Genomic DNA, 20,688 nt, shown 5'->3' with positions numbered 1-20,688 from the left:
TGATATTGAAGAAGAACGAGGCCCAAACAATCTTGGATGAGATCCTAGAGAAAGAAAAATGAATAGGATTCCTTTGGATCTTGGAAGAAAGAAAAGGAATTGAACCAGATCAGAAAAGGACGCCATACACACCTTTGCAGAGCAATAGCTGGTCTGTTAAATGTAGGCCTGACACTTACTGGTGGAGGAAATAGCCAGTATTGTCCCTTCTGCTGATTATTATTTTGTGTCCCTTGTCAGAAAGTGCTCATTTATAAAGGTCAATTGAGGGTCAGCTGGGCCAATGTATGATTGAAGAGCCTCCTGACCTGCATTTATTGAGGTTCACGAGTGAAGAATAAGCTCTTGGGAGACCATGCCCTCCAGAACTGTACCCAAACCTTAATGAAAACCACACCAAGTAGAAGGAAGCACGTTGGGGGTGGGGAGAAATAACCAACGAAAATAAAACAAAATGAAAGAAATTCCAGTCATCTCTCCCTCCCAACCCAGAGAAAACAACTAAGAAACTGAACTCCCTCCTCTTAAAATGCTGTGTGCACACCAGAAGCAGGTGTGGGACCAGAATAATTCTTTTATTGAAGTGCTCTTTTGGAGAAGTACTGTTTAAATAAGCAAGTTGCCGTGTGTGCATTCAGCTGTGACCACTTTACAAAAATAATGCACAGGGATAGAGTGCTGCCAAATTCCTAGAATTGATCAGCAACATTATTTTTTTAAAATCTGCTGTCATGTTGTAACAAAAACAATCGTGTTCCTGTTTGCAAGATTCTGGACAAATTGCAGCAGAGAGACATTGACTTGACAACTGTGCTGCCAAGTCTTTGATGGGGTTAAAGTGAAAATTGAACCTAGTTTAACTGTAATCAGTGTGGATTAATTCCATGTTGGATTGTACAGTTCCCAACTAAACTACTAGGAAAGGGTCTCCACGTTACTTGAACATGCTGATTTTCAATGTAGTTTTGATTTTGATATTTTGTGCTCTCTCTAGCTAGGTCTGTGAATGCTGGTTGCCTTCCAATTCCATACTTTAAATTCCCAGAATATCGTCCAGGCTTTTCATCTTGCATTCAGCAGGTCAAATGCAAGATAATTATTTATTCATTCATGGCAATTGGGTATCGCTGGTTTGTCCAATGCTTATATCCCATTTCTCAGTGCCCTGGAGAAGGCACTAATGAGCCGCCATCTTGAACTCCTCCAGTCTTTTATCAAACCACCCCAAGGCTGAAAGCAGTTGAATTAAAAACTAAATGGTAAATAGTCAAAACAGTTCATGCTGTAGGAGAAAAGAGTGCTGATTGGTTGACTTTAATTCGCTGAGTGTTGCCATGGAGAAAGCTTTGGGAATCTACAGGCTTCCTAAGCTCCTGGGGAATTCAAAAAAGGCAAAAGACCTCACTGTGTTCCTTTCCGTTTGTAGAGAAAGAGTCCCCAGGAGGGAATGCAGGTAGCTTCTAGTTAGCATAACCTGAAGTATTTTTTTTGCGAGAACCCAAGCAATAAGTTCATTCATCCATTCAATGGGGACATCATGAACAAATCCAAATCTGAGCTGAGAATCGTAGAATTCCAACAGTGCAGGAACAGACCATTTGGTCCATACTGGCCCTCCGCAGAGAGACCCACATTCTTTAGCCTTTCCTGTAACCTCTCATTTCCCAATGGTTAACCCACCTAGTCTGCACATTCCTGGACAGTTTGGGCAATTTAGCATGGCTTATTCAGTTTATTCACCGAGCCTGCACATCTTTGGGCTGTAGGAGGAAACCAAAGCACCTGTAGAAAAGCCATAAAGAGACGGAGAATGTGCAATCTCCACACAGGCAGTCGCTCGAGGATGGAATTGAACCGGGTCCCTGGTGCTGTGAGGCAGCGATGCTAACCACTGAGCCACTGTGCTTGTTGTCGGTGCAAATGTTTTTGATCAGACTTTTCAAACGTGTTATGACATAACCCTGGAGCAATGAGTCCAGACCTTCCAGCCTAGAGGTAGGACCACTACCACTGTAACACAACAGCCCACTGTTGCAGCGACAATAACACTACTGTGTCACAAAGAAGGAGGGCAAGTTTTGCTAAAAGTCATTAGTGAACCATTTGGGTTTTTATGAAAATCAGCGGTGGTTTCGTGATCATTGTCCAACTTTTTAATTCTCAGAGTATCATTGAATTAAATTTGAGAGTGTCCCCAGTGTGTACCTGGATCTCTGGATTTCAAGTTCTGCTCCAGCATTGTTTCCACTAGGCCATCACTCTCCCTTTCTGGTTCCAGTGTAAACATGATTATATTTGTGCCGTTATCAACAAGACAGGCTGAGTATTTCTGGCATGCCATGAAGACTTGCTTCCCTCCTGTTATATTGGAGATTTAGGAAAGTGCTGAAAAATGTGTTGCTGGAAAAGCGCAGCAGGTCAGGCAGCTTCCAAGGAGGATGCTGCCTGACCTGCTGCGCTTTTTCAGCAACACATTTTTCAGCTCTGATCTCCAGCATCGGCAGTCCTCACTTTCTCCTAGTAGATTTAGGACAATGTTTACCTCCAGAGAATGGAGGCTGAGAAGCCAAATATCTTGACCGTCGCCATTCCACTGTATTCTTGAGGGTTGAAGAATGTGTTAGAAAATTTAATTGTTAATGTGTTTTCCTCTTTTTTTTTAAGAAAACATGATATGATCTTATATAGGTTTTTCCATTCTGTCCAGAGTTAATCAAATTCCTTTCTGAACCAGAAAGGATGTTTCCTTCTAATCTCACCCTTTTGAGGAATGCCAACCTTATCTTCCCCATGTGACAACACAGCAGTATCCAGCTGTGTGTGGGAGTTGGTAGGTCAGGCTGACTGTGCATCTGTACATATGTCATGTCATGATTATATCACAGGCATGTGTAGCTATCCCTGTGCACACATTGTGGTTAAAAGTCACATTTGTATCTTGCTTGATAAATCTCACAAATTCATATTATAGTCTGTATTTTGAAGTATTTGCATATTCTGTGTTTTTCAGATAAAAATTGGCTCCTACTGTAATGTTTCTGCTCCATGGAATGGCAAGTGCTCTGGCAGTGGGGGTTGAAATTTTTGCAAATGGTTTTGCAGCATAAGGAATTTCAGCTCAACAACACGCAACAGAGTTCTATCCATAAGGAACAGACGCAGGTGGAAACCACAAATAGCGGACGGTAGCACAAGGTCATGGGAGTAGGGAAGGGGAGAAATGTCTGCATGATAAAAGGGAGCCGAGGAGTGTCAATGTGGACCGGGGGTGGAGGGAGAAGAAGATTGCTAATATAACAGGGAATTGGTTCATGGAAACAGCGACCAAAGTTATCCAGGAATAAGAAGGAAACATAATGCCTTTACAGCACTGTGACTATCTCTATTCCTTTACAGGAACAAACCATCACCCCGTTATTTTGCTCTTTGCCCATTCTCCACAACGCACTTTAGTGGAACTTAAAAACGATCTCCTGAGAAATGTTTTGAGCTTGGGACCATTTCATTGGGTGGCATGGTTGGGGTAGCCCTTCTACTTTCCCATATCTTCCAGCTTAAGTTCAGGATGGGAATGTTTGTGGCTGGCCTCCATGTTCTGTGCCAACTGACGCCCTTCATTAATGCCCACTCCAGGATCTCATTCTGCCACCACTTATATTCAACTAGCGACGTCACAATGAAGGGATTTAAAAAAAAAATCACTTGTTGGATCAGGAGCAGATCAAAGAATCTGGCATCAGGAAGGGTTTGCTGCTGGCCATCACCAGCCAACAATTTCCCCCTCCTCCTGTCCAAATTTCCATGACATCACCCCACCAACTCTCGCCAGGGCCCTTTGCTGATACTGGGCCTCTGGTGGGTGCATTACAGGCTGATAGCACCATTCCTATTGTAGTGCTGCTGACCTCTGATTGTCCAACAGCTCTGAGAAGGTTGGGATCTCTACCTCCTGTAGCCCCTGATCCTGACAGACACTTAATACAGTGGGCCTTCTCCAGAGGAGATGACTGAAGCTCTCTCATTAGCTTAACAGCCAGTAGACCAGTCCATTTTCACTTGAATTACACTGTCCCCTCAGTGTTCAATCTCCCCACGTGACGAGCCCAGACCTTGTTAACCTAGGTGATTAACCTCTGATGCTTAATGCAGAGTGTGATCATCACACAGGAAGTGGTATTGATTTCTGGTTTGCTCAGGATCAGCACTGTAGTCACAATCTGTCCTTCCATTCTTCAAAAGGCCAAAAAAGGACCATACAATGAATTTCAAATCATCTTTCAGAATTGTTTCTATTAGGTGGAACTTGACCTGTCTGGAGATTATGTTGCTGGGGATGTAAACTTCAAGGTCTCAACATTTTCTTAAAAATGAAAAGTTGAAATGTCATCAAGACATTTTAAGACAAACTAGTAATTTAAATTGCTGTGGACTGCCTCCACCTTCATGTTTGTTACTCGCAATTGAGAAATGTTTTTTGGAGTTATATAGCATGGAAACAGACCCTTCGGTTCAACCACTCCATGTCGATAATGAGCTTGAACTAAACTAGTTCCACCTGCCTGCGCTTGGCCAATATCCCTTCAAACCTTTCCTACTCGTACTTACCCAAATATCTTTTAAAAGTTGTAACTGTACCTGCATCACTACTTTCCCTAGCATTTCATTGCACATGCGGACCACTCTCTGTATAAAAAAACATTGTCCTTAATGTCCTTTTTAAATCTTTGTCCTCTCACCTTAAAAATATGCCCCTTAGTTTTGAAATCCCCACCCTAGGGAAAAGACCCTTGTCATTCACCTTATTCATGCCCCTTGTGATTTTACAAACTTCAGTAAGGTCACCCCTCACCTCGCATACTATTTTTATCCCTCAAACCTTACAGTCTCAGTCACATCCTGGCAAATATTTTCTGGGAGAGGGTGGTAGTGTCAGTGGTGGTAATAGTACTGTTGGTGGTGGTATTCAGTCTTGCAGAATAGGATGGGGTTGAAACTATATGGAATCCATGCCAATGCCATGCAATTTCAGGTACATATACCGCAAGATGTAAAATGCCAGAGACATCAGCACAAATTCTAGGTTGACACTTTAGTGCAGTACTGAGATAGTGCTGCTCTGTTAGAGGTGTCATCTTGTGATTGAGATGTTAAATCAAGGATCTTATCTGCCCTTCCAGGTAGACAAGAAAGAGCAGAGAAGCTTTCTCTAATATCCTGGATAATAGTTAACCTTTTATTGTTGGTCAAAGGATATCTGATCAGTGACACACTATTCTGTTTGGGGGAACTTGCAATGTACAAATTAGTTACTGTGTTTCCTGTATTGTAACAGTTACTTCAAAGCATCTCATGAATTGAAAGCAGTTTGGATTGCCCCAAGATTATGAATAACAATAAGCCATTACTTTTTCCAAACTGAATTATATAAGATTATGTATTCCTTGTGTGAGGCCTAGTTGCTGCTGTACTAATCTCCACATTGTAGTTGTCAGCATATTTGCATGTCCGCAGTTAGTCAAAGTATATACAAACTTGGCTGTGCCACTGCAGGACTGTAGCTGGGTGACCTAGTTTTTTTAAAAATGGCATTCACCCTTAAATGCTTAAACCATTAAAGCGTAGAACTGGTTTTTAGCATTTGCATAAAGATTGGTGACTGATCTGTAACAAAGCAACTAGTTTAGTTATGCAAGGTTAACAATTCTTTTTTGTTTTAAATGTCCCTCTTGCTCCTTTTGGATGCTGGATGTTACATTCAGCTACTTCCTCCCATCTCTGCATTTCTCCACAGTTGGAACAGCCTCGCTCTCCAGCTCCTCCACTCCCTGTGGGATCTCTTCTGAGCCCAGCACCAGGTCAGGAAACCTGGCATTACTTGCTCTGCCGTCTGCCGCTCTCAGCACTTTCTGCTTAGCATCTGCCCTGTCCGCTTTGATGATTTTTCTCACCCTTTTTACAAAGCTGATTGTCTGGATTATAGACTTTGCCACCTCCACGTAATGATTTGTTGTACATACGTTTCAGCACAGTTATCCAATTCTGGAATATTCAACCTTAAATGTTCTTCTCCAAGACTTTTGGATAGTCAATTACTGAGAGAGAGGAGGAGCCAGTCTTTAAGCTGACCAGTTAAGGGTTTCCAACAGGACGATGGAAACATGGTCACTTTGGTTGCCTTTATCTCAATTTGGCAGCATTATGTCAGGATCAGAAACTCCTAGTCTAACTTGCGCCGATGATATTGTCTGTCTGCCAATCAAACATATTTGCATTCTTTTTTTAATTGCAGAGGGAATTGAAGGATCAATACGAGGTTTTGCAGGACAGTGAGCGTGGACATGTGAAGGCTTTACAACTACTCAAACGGCAGCTCTCTGAGACAAAGGTAAACATGGAAAAAGCACATTTTCATTTTCAGTTTTCTTCTGTCATCTCCCGAGATTCCAGACCTCTGTAATCACAACTGCCCTCTTAAACATGAGGCAATATATTGCAGAGTTTTTGGATGGAGTGGCTCAGTGCTTAGCACTGCTGCCTCACAGCATCAGGGACTTGGGTTCAATTCCAGCCTCCGGAGTTTGCTCATTCTGCCCATGTCTGTGTGGGTTTCCTCCCACAGTCTCAAGATGTGCACGTTAGGAGGATTGGCCATGCTGAATTTCCCCAGTGTCCAGGGATGTGTAGACTAGGTGGGTTAGCCATGGGAAATGTGAGATTACAGGGATTGTGTGGCGGTGCTGGATCTGGGTGGGATGCTGTTCTGTGACTTGGTGCAGACTTGATGGGCTGAATGACCTGTACCTGACCTGCAGAGATTCTATAAGTGTCTCGTAAATTCATTTCGTGTAAAGAGGGCACTTGTATTTGTACAGCACCTTATTACATGCACAAGCCATTGCAAAGCACTGAGCTCCATATGCACTACTCTTTATGATGGGCAGTCATTACTGGTTTGCAGGCAATCTCAACAGCTAAACTGTGGTCACAAACATTTGCAGATAACAATTCAAATAAGACAGGTGGAGGCCATTCAGCCCCTCTGGTCAGTTCAGACACTTGTTTAGATCATTGGCGGATCCATCCTCCCAATTCTATGTCTTTGCCATATGTCATTTGACTGAGATCCTTAACTAAGTGTCATTTCTGCCTCTGTGGTTTTACACTTAACTGCAAATCAGAAGGTTGTTGGTCACAGTCCCACACCAGAGCCCAAAACCTCATCTGAAACTGGAGTGTAATGCTGATTATCGCACTGCTGGAGATGCTGTCTTTCAGATGAACTGTTAACCTGAAGCCCTATCAGATGGCCATAATTATCCCTGAAGCTGCTTCTCTGAAGTCCTCCTTGGTTTACTTGGCTATTGTTTGCTCATTTTACCCTGAAAAAGATGATCTGATCATTATCTTTTTGCCATTTGTGGGGCTTTGCTACGTGGTTTCAACCCCCCTCAAAAGTATTGCTTTCCCTGAGGTCACGGTGGGACCCAATCATTGTCTTTGCCTTGGCAAAATACAAAATGCTGATCAGCCCAGTTGGTTGGAGATGAAAGAGATGTTTTATTGTACTGCGGCTAGAGAGATCCTATTAGTCAAGACACTGAGAGAAATCGAATATTTTCATGATGTTTTAATATCCATTTGAAAGGAATATTTAACTTCACACTTGAAAGACAGTTTATCATCTCTCAGGTAATCCACGGGGGAGTCAATCTAGATTACGTACTGTACCCTAGAATCCTTACAGCATGGCAACAGGCCTTTCAACCCATCAAGTCCATACCAGCCCTGTGAAGAGCATCCTAACCCCCTAAACTATCCCTCCATTTAGCATTGCTAATCTATCTAGCTTGTACATCCCTGGACATTTTAACATGGCCAATTCACCTAATCTGCACATCTTCGGACTTTGGGAGGAAACCAGAATATCTGGAGGAAACCCTTACAGACACTGGGAGAATGTGAAAACTGCACCTGAGGCTGGAATTGAACCCTGGTTCTTGACTCTGTGAGGGTTCAATGCTACCCACTGAGCCACCATGCTGTCCGGTAGGCCTGCAGTGGATTTGCAATCCCTGTAATCTCACATTTCCCTTGGTTAACCCACCTAATTGGACCTTGACATCTTTTTTTGAGGTGACATCTCATCACCCTCCATTAGAATGAAACCTAGGACACCTGGGGTGACAATTTTGAAACCATAGTTTTAACCCCATGTAACAAACAAGTGATTATGGTGCCTGGGATAAGGGATGGGCACAAGGACTTGTATCGATGTGTAATAAATAGAGTCCTTTTGCTGCTTCAGGTAACTTCTTCTGCCAGAGAGATAGTCATTGAGATGTACAACACAGAAACAGACCCTTTGGTTCAACTCGTCCACGCTGACTAGATATCCCAATCTAGTCCCACCTACCAGCAACCGGCCCATATCCCTCCAAACCCTTCCTACTCCTATATCCATCCAGATACCTTTTTTAAATGTTGCAATTGTACCAGCCTCCACCACTTCCTCTGGCGCCTCATTCCATAAACATACCACCCTCTGCATGAAAAAGTTACCCCTTAGGTTTCTTTTATATCTTTCCCCTGTCACCCTAAACCTATGCCCTCTAGTTCTGGACTCGCTGCTTTCACGGTATGTCATTTCATCTGTCTTGAGCTACCCTCACACGCCCAATGGGACACACCTGTAACCCACACTGTGATATCCTTCACCAAGTTCAATCCAGGCCAACTCCTTTTTCTGCTGTTCTCCATATTGCCCTTCAGAAACCATCTTGCTAGCTATTCTCTAATTTCTGCATTACATCTTCTGTTACCATTTGTCCCAAACAGCCAAACTTATCTACTTGTCTTCACTCTAGTTTCTTCTAGTATATTACTTTCAACTCTTTTTTTTTGTGTTTTGGTGTTCTTACTCGACCTATGCTAGATTTTAACTGATCAATATTATGGAATCTCTTCTGAGTCAGTGAATAGTGCGGTGGCTTTAGCTTACTCTAAGGGTATGTTCTTGTCTCTAATTTTCACCTCTATATTCATCTAATTTCTGAATATTTGTTGAACAATTTCGGCAAAGGTACACAGCCAATCTCCAGCTTAATATTTGGGTCCAGCATAAGTTTCACATTTGGTTCTGTTAACATCAGATTTCAATATCACAACAATTAACCCAATTTTCAGGAGCTCTGAAAGATCTTTAATTTACTTCTACAAGTTTATTCTTGGAATCCCTACAATGTGGAAGCAGACCTTCCAGCCCATTGTGTCCACACTAATCCTGTGAATAGCATCCCACCAAGACTCCATCACCCTCCCACCCTACCCCTGTAACCTGAATTTCCCATGGGTAATCCACCTAATCTGCACATTTCTGGATACTATGGAACAACATACTATGGCCAATCCACCTAACCTGCATGTGTTTGGACTGTGGGAGCACTCAGAGGAAACCCATGCAGACACGGAGAGAATGTGCACACAGTCAGTCAAACCAGGTCCCTGGCACGATTGGGCAGCAGTGCTAACCACTGAGCTGCCATGCCCCCCAGATTGTTGTTTATTTAAATTGTTCTCTTTCCCTACACCAGGGCTAAATCCAGGGTGCACTTCACTAATTTCTGCTTCAATATGTTATTACTTTTTGCTGTTATGAGTTTCAAGATCATTTGATTGAGATGACTCATTAAGCTTTTTGTTGTAAAATGATTGCATTCCATTGCTTTAGGGTTCTTGGGGACTAAAACAATAAATGTCTCAAATTACTTGGAATATATCCTTTGGTATACATTTGATCACAAATTTTATTAACACTTCTAACATTGTTCCTCCAGATCCTTTTAGATGTTCTGTTGTTACTTCATCCGAGCCTGGAGCTTTTCCTGTGCTCATCCATTTCAAAGCATTCTTTCCCTCTAATATCATATAATTTGTTCATCATTTGCCTGGAAATCTTGAACTCCCCTGATTTGCATCATTGTCCAATTCACATGTACTCTGTCCATCTTTTTCACGTTGCAAGCCTTTCAAGCAATATTTTACCAACTTTGTCTTTTGAAGGGTCAGGTGGAATAAAAGCAAAATACTGCAAATGCTGGAAATCTGAAATACAGACAGAGAGGGCTGGAGAAACTCAGTGGAGAGAGAAACTGAGTTAACGTTTTGGCTCCACTACCGTTCTTCCTCAGAGCTGAAGCGAAGCAGAAATGTGATTGTGATTCTGGATGTTGCAGAAGTTTGATGCCATTGTGACATTAATAAGATATATTTAACTACCAAAGGATTTCAGTTTATCTGAGACTCATTTGATGAATGTGGAGTTGATTGAGAGGTTCCTGGGTTCAATCCTTTGACCATGTCAGATCATTGTATCTCCTGGGATGGTGCCTGGCATTCTGCAGTTAACCTTAGCAATTTGGAGTAGAGAGGAGGAATTTGGCCAATTTCTTCACTTGATCATGATCGAGTGGCCCTTGCTGAAGAGAGCATGTGTGTGGACTTTGATTGAGGAGAAAATTTAGTTTCTTCATGTAATCAAGTAGCCTGCCAAAACTCCTTTTCATTATTAAATTCTCACATGAAGAATGCCATGTTAGGTTTGGATGACTCCCAGCATCTTCATAACCGTAAAACACAAAAGAGCAAGAATCTTCTGGGAATAAAGTTCCTCAGAGACAAAGTTCTTCTTTTGAAAGAGTAATTATTTAAGCCAGTGTTTTAATAATTTTTATCTCTTCAATAATAGTCAACATTAGGACTTTGGACCAGGTCAGTTTCTTCACTATTCATTATTTACAATTCAGACTGCTCCAAGTAGGTGTTTGAGGTGAGTATTGTCCTGTGTGCTCTCTGTAAAACATGGCGTATGCACAATACTTTCATGCAAATTATCTTACTCCTCTTCTGAAGAGGGTGACTCTACAACGAGTGGCAGTCTAAAGACTCTGGTTTCCAAATGGTAGCTCCCAAGTGTTTGTCTGGGCCTGGGTGTAAAGAGCAGTGGTCCACTGCCGGGTGTCTGAATGTAATGGGACAGCATCACAGCCTAGATTGCTTCTCCCCACTCGGGCCCTTCTCCTCTATTACTGCTCTTCCCCCACACCAGCGGGTAGTGAGAGCTTAGGAACAAGAAGGCTCGGCTTGAGATGGAGGTGGATGCAGATTAGGCCGTGGCTTTCAAAATAAACTGGACAATCATCTGAAGAGAGAACAATTGCAGGACTACAGGGGACTGGCCGAGTTGTTCTTGATGCTAGTATGATCATGACGGGCTGAATGAACATACGGAATGGAAATAGGCCATTTGTTTCCTCAAGCCTTCTGGGTTCAGTGAGATGATGTGTTTTGAATTTCTGATTCCTATATACACTTGACAACCCTTGATTTGCCGACCTGACAAGAATCTATTCACCTGTCCTAACCATGTGGCAGGCTCCATCACCTTTTTGAGGTGAAGAGTTCGAAAGTTGCACAGCCGTTTTGAGAGGAAAAAAATTCTCCTCATCTCTATCCTGAAAGGGTGAGCTGTAATTTGAATAAAGTAGCCCTTGGTTCTAGACTCACCCGCAAGAGGAAGGATCATTTGCACATCCTTTTTTATCAAAATCGTCAGGAACCTACAAACATCCACCAAGTCAACCATCACTCTTCTAAACAAGCACAGTTTGTACCATAAGAAACCAACTCATTCCAGGTATCAATCTGATAAACGTCCCCTGAACCATGTCCGACATATTTATATGCTGCCTTTAGTAAACTGAACACTCTATTCAATAAATGGTCTCATTAAAGCCCTGTATGGCTGAAAGACAATATCCTTTTATGACCTCTTTCTGTGCTGTGACCATTCTGTGTCTCCATGTAGTCATCTGAACATATGGAGCAGGAGTGGGCCACTGGGTCCCTCAATCACTGCTGGTTTAATTATTCCAGGTTCCCGCCTACCCCGATGAGCTTTCACCCTCCTGCTTGTTGATAGTGTGTTCACCTCTTCTCTTAAAAATGTTCAAATTCCACTGTCTTTTTAGGAAGTGAATTTGAAAGACTTTTATGACCCTCTGAGAGAAAGGGATTCTTCTCATCTCTGTCTTGAATGGGACGATCCCTTATTTTAAAAGTGGCTTGTAGTTTTAGATTCACCACCAAGAGGAACCCCTCTACCTCCCCCGCCAAGGGCACATATGTTTCAGTCATGTCATAGAGTGAATCATAGAATCCTTACACACCAGCAGCAGGCTATTCAGTTCATCAAGTTTATACCAACCCCCTGAAGAGCATTCCAACCAGACTCCCTGTTCCTGTATTTCCCATGCCAATCCACCTAACCTGGCGGAAGTGGGTACTGCAGCTGCTGGAGATCAGGGTCACGATTAGAGTGGTGCTGGAAAAGCACAGCAGGTCAGGCAGCATCCGAGGAGCAGGAAAATCGATGTTTCGGGCAAAAGCCCTTCATCCTGCAATGTCGATTTTCCTGCTCCTTGGATGCTGCCTGACCTGCTGTGCTTTTCCAACACCACTCCATTTCACCTAACCTGCATGTCTTTGGGCTGTGGGAGGAATCCCGCGTAGACACGAGGGAAAACATGAAAACTTTACACAGACAGTTGCCTCCAAGGAGAATCGAACCTAGGTCTGTGGTGCTGCGAGGCAGTAATCTTGACCAATGGGCCACATCTCACCTCTTACACATCTAAACCACCAGTGGATATGAGCTTGGCCTGCCCAATCTTTCCTCATAAGACAACCTGCTTGTTCTGTCAAAAATTCTTGTCTAAAATAACCAACCAACTTTTGTACATGAAGAATGCAGTCGTGCAAGATGATTAGTGTTTGTGGATCGCTACAAGAGTTGATAGATTCTCATTAAATGAGTCATATGGAGCAAAGGGTGGTTACTGGAGATGAGGTACAATCAGACATGATTTACTACAATGGACCACTGTTGTATTCAGATTCAGTGCTGTCATGAAAATGACTAGAGAAAATGTAGCAGTGAGGAAATGGTGACTGTACAGAGTTTGTCTGTGATAGTAAACCAAGTGCAACATATGTTTAATTCAAAATGTCAGTCAGTAGAGGTTGAATTGGATTTTAAGCAATTTGGATAGTATGGATCAATATGTACAGATTCCACCGAAAGAGAAATGGAGTTCTGGAAACAGGTTTTGTTTAATTCTAGAGCTACTTTTTTTTTTGTCTTCCTGGCCTTTCAACTTATTACTTTCCTGAACGTAGTTGAATGAGTAATTCGTGTTGCCTTTGCCTAATGGCCAGTTGATAGAGCAGACTAATCACAAATGAATCCTCATATCTTTAACCAAAGATTGCAACACCTACTGTCCAGTGAGAATCGCTGCATAGCAACCAGAAGCCTGTGGGTTTCCACTGCTGGCCCTTTACTTCCTAGTGTAGGTGAACGGAGGCTAATTGTAGTGTTCCACCAGCTCCAGCTGAAATCGGCTGACTCAGTACAAACCAAGGATTAAAGTTGGGATTTCCAGGTGTCTGTGACTCACACGCAGTTGACTGAACCAGGATGTCTGATTTGTAGACGAGCCAGTAAGAGCTCTGCGTCTCTTTGTGTCACTGCTATCTACCTCTTGTTGGGACAAGTCTTTGTAAGTGGTCGCAGAGACTTGGAATAGCAGGTTGGATTCCTACACAGTTTAACACCTTTAGGCGTGTGTGTGTGTGTGTGTGTGCGCGCGCGCATGTAATATTGTCACCATAGCTATCCCCAGAAAGTTGGTTTCTTTGTTTGACCGACACTAAACTGTTGCAGATGTCTCCTGAAACTGGTTGCTCGGTGTTTAAAGGAAATTGGCCTGTTATTTTCTTTCACTCACAATCCCACTGGAACAGATAATGGGTTTTACTTGGCAGATCCTTACTGTTCAGATTGCCATTTGTCAAAAGAAGGAATCTGACTCTGTTCCTGTCTCTCACCAGATTGACAATTGTGCCGTAGTTGAGCAGTTTTCATGGGTGTGTCATGACATAAGTAACAGGTATTGTATCTCCTTGGGGCACAGGAGGTTGAGGGGAGATTTGATAAGTGTACAAGATTCTATCAGGTTTCGGTAAGGTAAAGAAAGGAAAATTGCTATCAGGTGATGGCACAAGAGTTAGGGGACACAAATATATAGGATGTAAAAGGGAAAACTTTTTTTTTAAATGCAGTAAATGATTAGTAGCTCAATGCCTACAATAGTGGTCAAAGTGGAGAAGATGAAAAGGATTTCACAAGGAAATTGTGGATAGGCACTTTCAGGAAATATCAGGGAAGAGGTGGAGTGGTAATGTCAGTGGACGAATGATCCAAACCCCAGGATATTTTCTAGGGGCAAGGGTTCGAATCCAACTATGGCAGAAGGTGAATTTGAATTCAGTAATAAAAGACCCAGATTTAAAAACTGGGCCTAATGTGACCATTATTGCAAAAACCCATCTGGTTCCCTAATATCCTTTTAAGGAAGTGAATCTGTTGACCTTTTACTGGTCAGGTCATCATGTGACTCCAGACCCACATCCCTCGGATAATTACAGTTGGTGAATAAAATGCCAACTTAGCCAGTGACACCCTATATCCTAGGAATTAACTTTTTTAAAAAGCCAACAGAAATAATTGTTAGACTTCCGCAAAGAATCACTCAAATGATAGCAAAATGAGAGAACCGATTATATTCTGTTTTGTGAGTGTGAAGAGTTGATGTTTCCTTGCTTCAGATTTCTCTTCTGTTTGCTCCTATTTTGCTCAGTCTTCTGCGAAGAGTCTTCGAGCAACCATTGCAGAAGCCTTTGACCGCCTGCACCGTTTCTTGAAGGAGAAACAGAAGTCCATGCTGGAAGAGTTGGAGACCGACACAGCCCGCACTCTGAATGACATCGAGCAGAAGATCCAGAGATACAGCCACCAATTGCGTGAGGTGCAGGAGGGGATGCAGATCCTGCAAGAGAAGCTTGTTGAGGCAGACAAGCTGATTTTCCTGGAAGGAATCAACACCACTTTGGAGAGGTAGAGCATACACTAACCATTTATTGTGTGGCATATTTGTGTTTACTTGGTTTACTAAAGAATTTGCAAGTCCTGCTTGTTTCTTGCACTCCCATTGCATTGTCGAGGTCATGCAGCACGGAAACAGACCCTTCAGTTCAACCAGTTCATGCTGACCATTGTCCCAAACTGAACTCATCCCACTTGCCTGTGCTTGGCCCATATCCCTCCAAACATTTCTCATTCATGTACTTGCCTAAACGTCTTTTAGATTTTATAACAGTACCAGCATTCACCACTTCCTCTGGAAGTTCAGTTCAGACATGAAGCACACTGTTTTCTCAAAAAAAAGTTGCCCAACATGTCTTTTTAAAATCTTTCTCCTCTTGCCTTAAAAGTGTGCCCCCTAGTTTTGAAATCCCCTATTCTAGGGAAAATACACCTGCCATTCACCTTTATCCATACCCCTCACTATTTTAAAAACCTCTACAAGATCACCTCTCAACCTCCTATGCTCCAGTGAAGAAAGTCCCAGCCTAGCTAGCAATATGTACGGGTGATTTAATTGAATTTAGATTTGAAATGCCAAACTGGGATTTAATCCCAGTTATGGACCAGGCCAGACACCCTGCCCCCACGCCCACCCTCCAAAACATTTTAAGAAGATAGTCCAGACCCTAAGTTTTCTAGTTGTTTGAAGCAGATGTAAGGTGAATATTCCAGCAGCAATGCAGCTGGTTAAACCACTTGGTTTCAAACAAAACAGAATTTATTTACGCAAGGATAAAAGAAAACCAAATTTAAATAACATAATTATTTGAAGACTCAACCGACATGAAAACATGACTTCACCAAGAGCTGTTTCAAATACTTGCAACATCCCCATAAACACCCCCTTGGCAAACAAAAAAGGTAAAACCAAACACAGGTTCTTGTAGGAGATTGCAGAGAAAGAGTCAGTCAGAAAACCTCTGCTGAATCTTCAAACAGAATGCTTACTAAAACCAAACCAAACCCTGAACTGGGAGAACTGGTCACTCCTCTCTTTCATTGTACAAGTGTTTTAAAAGAAAGGCTTAAAAGCCTTCTCGTATATATATCAGAACCAGACATATCGGAACCTCTGCCTTTATAGCCCCATTTGAAACGAAACCTTGTTAAAGGAACAGCATTGTCACAAGGGCATGCTTTTAGGGCATTAACCTGGGCTTTGTGATTACTGGTCTAGTGATATTATTACTGTGCCAGCAGTACAGTGTTGATTCAATGGGCCAAATGGCCTGCTTCAACATTGTATGGATTCTATGACTCTATCTGTAGACACTGAGAAAATCTTGTATACCATTATGTTAATAATATTGCTCTTATAATCCATCAGTCATTGAGGTCGGTTAACTCTGTGCAGTAGTTTACGTAAAGCATGTAAACAAAATTACAAGTTTATGAAGCTTGTAGCAGCAAACAACTTGATTTGGGCCTATGTAATATTAACTGCCAGGCAGAGTTGCAACATTGCAAATATACAGCACATGGAGACCTCAAAGGTGAATTCTTTTAAAGGCAAGGTACACTTACACAATGCCCTTCTTTCCCAGTGAAAACTTAAATATTTACAATTACAAGTGAACCTGTAAATTGTTAATTTGCTGATCTGTCTAGATCTCATAATGGTGACTTTGTTTGGCAGTCTCTTTGACTTCTGGTCATCATTGATATTGCTTGTCATTTCAATTTACATTGTCAAGTTTTTCTTTCATAGGCTGCAGTTACTGTCCCAGAATTTGTTTATCTTGCTGCATTGCAGTCATGTTTACTCCCAGGTTAGCCACAAATGGGTCTAATTCCAAATAGATCAAACCTTCCTGGCATTTACTGTTTCGTTCACAGTGACTCAGTTTGAATCTTCTGGTTTTATTCCATGGATCTTTCTAAATTCAGTCAAAACTTGAGCCTTCTATTCGTCCTGTCTTCATAATCTGCTCGAATAACTGTCCAGTCTCCCCAGTATTTGTTTCTTTTTATTTTCTTTGAAGTGTGGATCTTTTCCACTTTCTGCTTCAGTGGTTGTTTGGTTTTCTCTGGTCTGCTGTTCAAGTTCTTTCCCTAAAGCATTATTGCAGGAGTTTATTTCTGAGCGGTCTGTCTCATGAGATATTTGCACGTGTGTGTGTGTGTGTGTGTGTGTGCTGTGCATCTTCATCTGTTTTGAAGGTCTAGTCATTTTCTCTAGCATTGCTGTGAACTCGAGCTGATGTGCTTGTAGTTCCTCCTGTTGAGCATTTATTTTTTCATATTTTCCTATAAACTGGCAACCTTTTCATTGAATTGACTGCACGGAGCCTGAAGTTCTTTCTGCATCTGTTCTTTCCTGCTGCTTTTAATTTATCTTTTTCAGCTGAATGGAGGTTATCACTAAAGAGTTCAACTCGATGATTGTTCTTAAATTTGAATTTGGCTTGAGCTGATTTTTCAGCCTTTCTCTTTTGAATTTCACTTTTCTCTCCACAGCAGAGAGCTATGGCTTTATCTCCACTAATTCAGAAGAGAGTGTTTTCTTCCTTTATATTTAGACCTGCAAGTGTTTCTTAAGTAGTGTGGTGCAATTTCAGTTATGTCTCGGATGTTTTGAACTTTCAAGGAACTATATACCGGAACCTCTTGGTCTTTCTGTTCGACAACATAGGCAGCACGGTGGCACAGTGGTTAGCACTGCTGCCTCACAGCGCCAGGGACCTGGGTTCAATTCCTGCCTCAGGCGACTGACTGTGTGGAGTTTGCATGTTCTCCCTGTGTCTGCGTGGGTTTCCTCCGGGTGCTCCGGTTTCCTCCCACGGTCCAAAGATGTGCAGGTCAGGTGAATTGGCCATACTAAATTGCCCGTAGTGTTAGGTAAGGGGTATATGTAAGGGTATGGGTGGGTTGCGCTTCGGCGGGTCAGTGTGGACTTGTTGGGCCGAAGGGCCTGTTTCCACACTGTAAGTAATCTAAAAAAAACATTACCCAGGGCCTTACCATTAACTGTATAAGTCCTGCCCTTATCCATTTTACCAAAACACAATACCTTGTGTTTATCCCAATTAAACTCATCTGCCACTCCTCAGCCTAATTGGTCCAATTGATCAAGACCCCTTGGTAATCTTTGATTACTTTCTCCATTGTCGAGTATACAACCAACTTTGGCGTAATCCGCAAACTTACCAACCGTGCCTCTTAAATTCTCACCAAATTGTATAAATGACAAACAAGAGTAGACCTAACACCGATCCCTAAAGAACACTGCTGGTCAGAGGCCTCCAGTCTGACAAACAGCCCTCCACCACTACCCTCTGACTCCTACCGTCAACCCAATGTTGTATCCAATTGCCAAGCTCTCCGTGAATCCCATGTCATCTAGCTTTACTAATTAGTCTACCATGTGGAAGCTTGACAAACGCTTTACTAAAGTCCATGTTGACAACGCCAACCCCTTGCCTCATCAATGCTATTAGCTACGTTCTCAAGAAACTCAATCAAATTTGTGAGATACGATTTCCCACGCACAAAGCCATGCTGACTATCTCTAATCAGTCTTTGTTGTTCCAAATGTGCGTAAATACTATCTCTGAGTTTTACTCCAACAATTTACCCCCCTACTGATGTCAGACTCATCAGTCTGTAGATCCCAGGCTTTTCCTTACAGCCTTTCTTAAATAAAGGCACAATATTAGCCACCCTCCATTCCTCTAGCACCTCACCCATGGTTGTAGATGATACAAATATCTCTGCTAGGGGCCTCCAATTTCCTCCCTAACTTTCCACAGTGTCCTGGGATACACTTAATCTGATTCAAGAGATTAATTCACCTTTATGTTTTTCAGACCTCCAGCACCTCCTCGCTGTAACATGGACTGTTTCAAGACATCAGAGATTTATTTCCCAGAGTTCCCTAGCCCCATGTCTTTCTCCACAGTGAATACTTACACAAATATTCATTTAGTATCTCTCATCTCCTGAGGTTCCACACACATAGACCATCGTGTTGATCTTTAAGGGGCTCTTTTCTCTCCCTAGTTGCTCTTTTGCCCTTAATGTACTTTTAAAATCTCTTTGGATTATCCTTAACCTTATCTGCCAAGGTTATCTTCTATCCCTTTATTTTTTACCTCTTGATTTCCCCCTTAAAAATGCCCCTCGACCTTGAATACTCTTTAAGAGATTCACTTGATCCCAGTTGTCTATACCTAACCTATCCGGTAGGCAGCGTCCGAGGAGCAGGAAAATTGACGTTTTGGGCAGAAGCCCTTTATCAGGAATTGTGAATCAGGAATTTATTGTGAACAGTCTGCCAGTGTTAGTTATATTCACCACTCTTTAGATCATAGCATATATCATCAGGTTCTGGTTTGTGAATCACTTCATAAAAACCTCTGTTAGGATGACAAATTGCCTTTATCGTAGTTTAAAGGTATCATTGTGCATTGTCTGTTTGGGTCAATGCATGCCTCTTGATAGCTGCATCCTTCTTTATTCTATAGAGTACTGCCTCTGCCGATGGCCTTTACAGCAACATTCCTTGAAAAATTGATTGAGAGGTGGGCATACAGAAAGCCTCCCCTTCCACATGTTTTGCTATGTTTAGGCATTCCAATGATTGTAGAAGAAAGTGAGGACTGCAGATGCTGGAGATCAGAAGAGCTTATGCCTGAAACATCGATTCTCCTGCTCCTCAGATGCTGCCAGACCTCTTGTATTTTTCCAGCACCACACTCTCTCGGTTCCAATGATTGTGTCAATTGTTGACTTTGTACTTGGGACTTCAAGTTTTGTTGATCTGCGAGGATCGCTTTGTAATTACTTCTTCAATCCCTCAGTAGTTCTTTGTACTAAGTCTTCTATTTGTGTAGGGAGTCTTTCTGGAAAGCTTGCAAGGGGGTGGATGCAGCCACTAACTCAACCATTGTTTTCTCGCATCCCATCTGAAAAATCCCATCATGTGGCCTCTTCACCGTACCTGCTTACAATGTCATCTTTGCAGTCTATAAAAGTTATGTACACTACATAAGTTATCGTCGGTGTACAGAAGGGTTTAATGTGACTCTGAATTCTAATGCGATCCATAACTTTTGGGGACCTTTAGCTCTTCAATTGTTAACCCTGACATGTTAAACCTGTATAGACCTTAGTTCCCAATTACTAAGCAAATCTGAATGGCTTGCTTTTCTGCACTGGACACGGCTGATTCTAGAAACAATTGCTCTGAATGCTATTTAAAGCTTTACATTCTGATAGGAAGTCTGCTGTGACCAATTTAAAATAAGGAATTTTGTGGACATTCTGACAAGTTACCTTTGACCTTTCCTCATTTGTTATTAGTCCAGTCACACTCTGGTCACTTGCCTTTCTCAAGTGAATTAAATGGGCCTCTTGACAACAAGTTGTGTTTTCAATGCTGTCCAACGATGTAATGAATAAAGATATTGAGGGCCACCTGTCTCTTTTAACATGATTTAATACTGTCCATATGTTTCACTTGTTGATTGACTTTCCTTGTTTACTGTTGAAGCATGAAAGGCCTCATCAGCACAATGTTTTCCATGGCTGTTCATCTGCTCATGTAACTGTTAATGGTTGAATAATCAATGGCTTGTTTGTGGTTGATTAGTTTGTTTAACACAATAAAAAAAATTACAAATCATGAAACAGCAATGACAGCAAAC

At 42.1% G+C, this 20,688-nt stretch overlaps 1 protein-coding gene across 1 annotated transcript in view; it reads left to right on the top strand.

The window, feature by feature from the left end:
• The window catches only part of trim62.1 (tripartite motif containing 62, tandem duplicate 1), an 84,535-nt gene that overhangs the window by 53,154 nt on the left and 10,693 nt on the right, over nucleotides 1-20,688 (top strand). The window contains exons 2-3 of the mRNA XM_060852063.1: nucleotides 6,290-6,385; nucleotides 14,757-15,013. Coding sequence (XP_060708046.1) covers nucleotides 6,290-6,385; nucleotides 14,757-15,013 — 353 coding nt within the window. The remainder of the gene's footprint in view (nucleotides 1-6,289; nucleotides 6,386-14,756; nucleotides 15,014-20,688) is intronic.

This window comes from Hemiscyllium ocellatum, chromosome 37 (genome assembly GCF_020745735.1).
Source record: "Hemiscyllium ocellatum isolate sHemOce1 chromosome 37, sHemOce1.pat.X.cur, whole genome shotgun sequence".
NCBI classification, from domain to species: domain Eukaryota; kingdom Metazoa; phylum Chordata; class Chondrichthyes; order Orectolobiformes; family Hemiscylliidae; genus Hemiscyllium; species Hemiscyllium ocellatum.
The sequence above is the reverse complement of the archived record's forward strand: the minus strand, read 5'-3'. Positions and strand labels throughout refer to the sequence as shown.